The 1,007-nt window shown below is 61.7% G+C and overlaps 1 protein-coding gene across 1 annotated transcript in view; it reads left to right on the forward strand.

Annotated features, from left to right (window-relative positions):
- RAB5B (RAB5B, member RAS oncogene family) overlaps positions 1–1,001 on the forward strand; it is a 5,001-nt gene extending 4,000 nt beyond the window's left edge. The window contains 2 exon segments of the mRNA XM_009280040.2: positions 263–386; positions 389–1,001. Coding sequence (XP_009278315.2) covers positions 263–386; positions 389–426 — 162 coding nt within the window. The 3' untranslated portion in view covers positions 427–1,001.
- Positions 1,002–1,007: the final 6 nt, after the last annotated feature.

The following is a 1,007-nucleotide window of genomic DNA, read 5'->3' on the forward strand; positions in this document are numbered from 1 at the left end:
GGGCTCGGCAGCGAGGCGCGTGGAGCCGACGCTCGGTGCGAGAGCAGCTCGAAGGGAAACTGCTCTTTCCCCTCGGGGAAGCGCCTGGCAGGCGCCTGGGCCTCGCCGGTGCGGCCGGGATGGCTTCAGGGCCTCCGCTGCGCTGGAGGCAGGGCCCTGCCGGCTCCCTCTGCCTGCCCCGAAGCCTGCAGCAGCGGGGCTGTGCCGCGGGGACGGTCCCCGTCCCGTTCCCGCCGCCATTTCGCCCCTCTTCCCCCTCCAGCCAAGAAGCTGCCAAAGAGCGAGCCCCAGAGCACGAGCGGAGCGGCGGGCAGGAGCAGAGGCGTGGACCTGCACGAGCAGAGCCAGCAGAACAAGAGCCAGTGCTGTAGCAACTGAAGGGCGGCCTCCGCCAGCGCCCGCGCGAGAGGAAGAGCTAAGATATAACCTCCATCCCCGTCCACCACACCTCACCTCCATAACGGCACACCGAGAAACCCGTCTGAACCAAAACCCTCCCGAGAGCTCCCTCTAACTGCACTTTTTAACGCTTCAAAACCACCACCAGACACCCGTTACCACCATCCCGAAGGCAGTGGAACTAGATCAGCCGGGGACTTAACTTCCAAAAAAAACAAACTCTTCTTCACTTTGTATTATAGGTGCAAATAGCGACCTAACGCTCTGATTTCTCCCTCCGTCCTCCTCCTCCTCCTCCCTCTCCCACCTCCCTCTCTGCTTTGGTAAACCTGTGTTCCCGTTAACGTCTCTCCTTCCACCCTCCCCGTAGAGCTGGGGCGGGGAAGAGACCCGAGGAGGTGGCAGCGTCGGCCTCGGAGGTTCGTGTTGTGGCGAACCAGCTGGAACCGGAGACCTCCAGAAAACACGGGATTTTTCCGAGGGGGTCTGTCATGGATTTCTTTTTTAATTTCCCCCCCCCCACCCCACACCCCTCCTGTTCCTTCTGTTCGGCTGTCGGGGGGGAGGAAAGCTGCGGTGTCCTTAATTTCTTCCTAGGTGGCCTTTTT

Source organism: Aptenodytes forsteri, unplaced genomic scaffold (assembly GCF_000699145.1).
Source record: "Aptenodytes forsteri isolate BGI_AS27 unplaced genomic scaffold, ASM69914v1 Scaffold547, whole genome shotgun sequence".
Lineage (NCBI taxonomy): Eukaryota > Metazoa > Chordata > Aves > Sphenisciformes > Spheniscidae > Aptenodytes > Aptenodytes forsteri.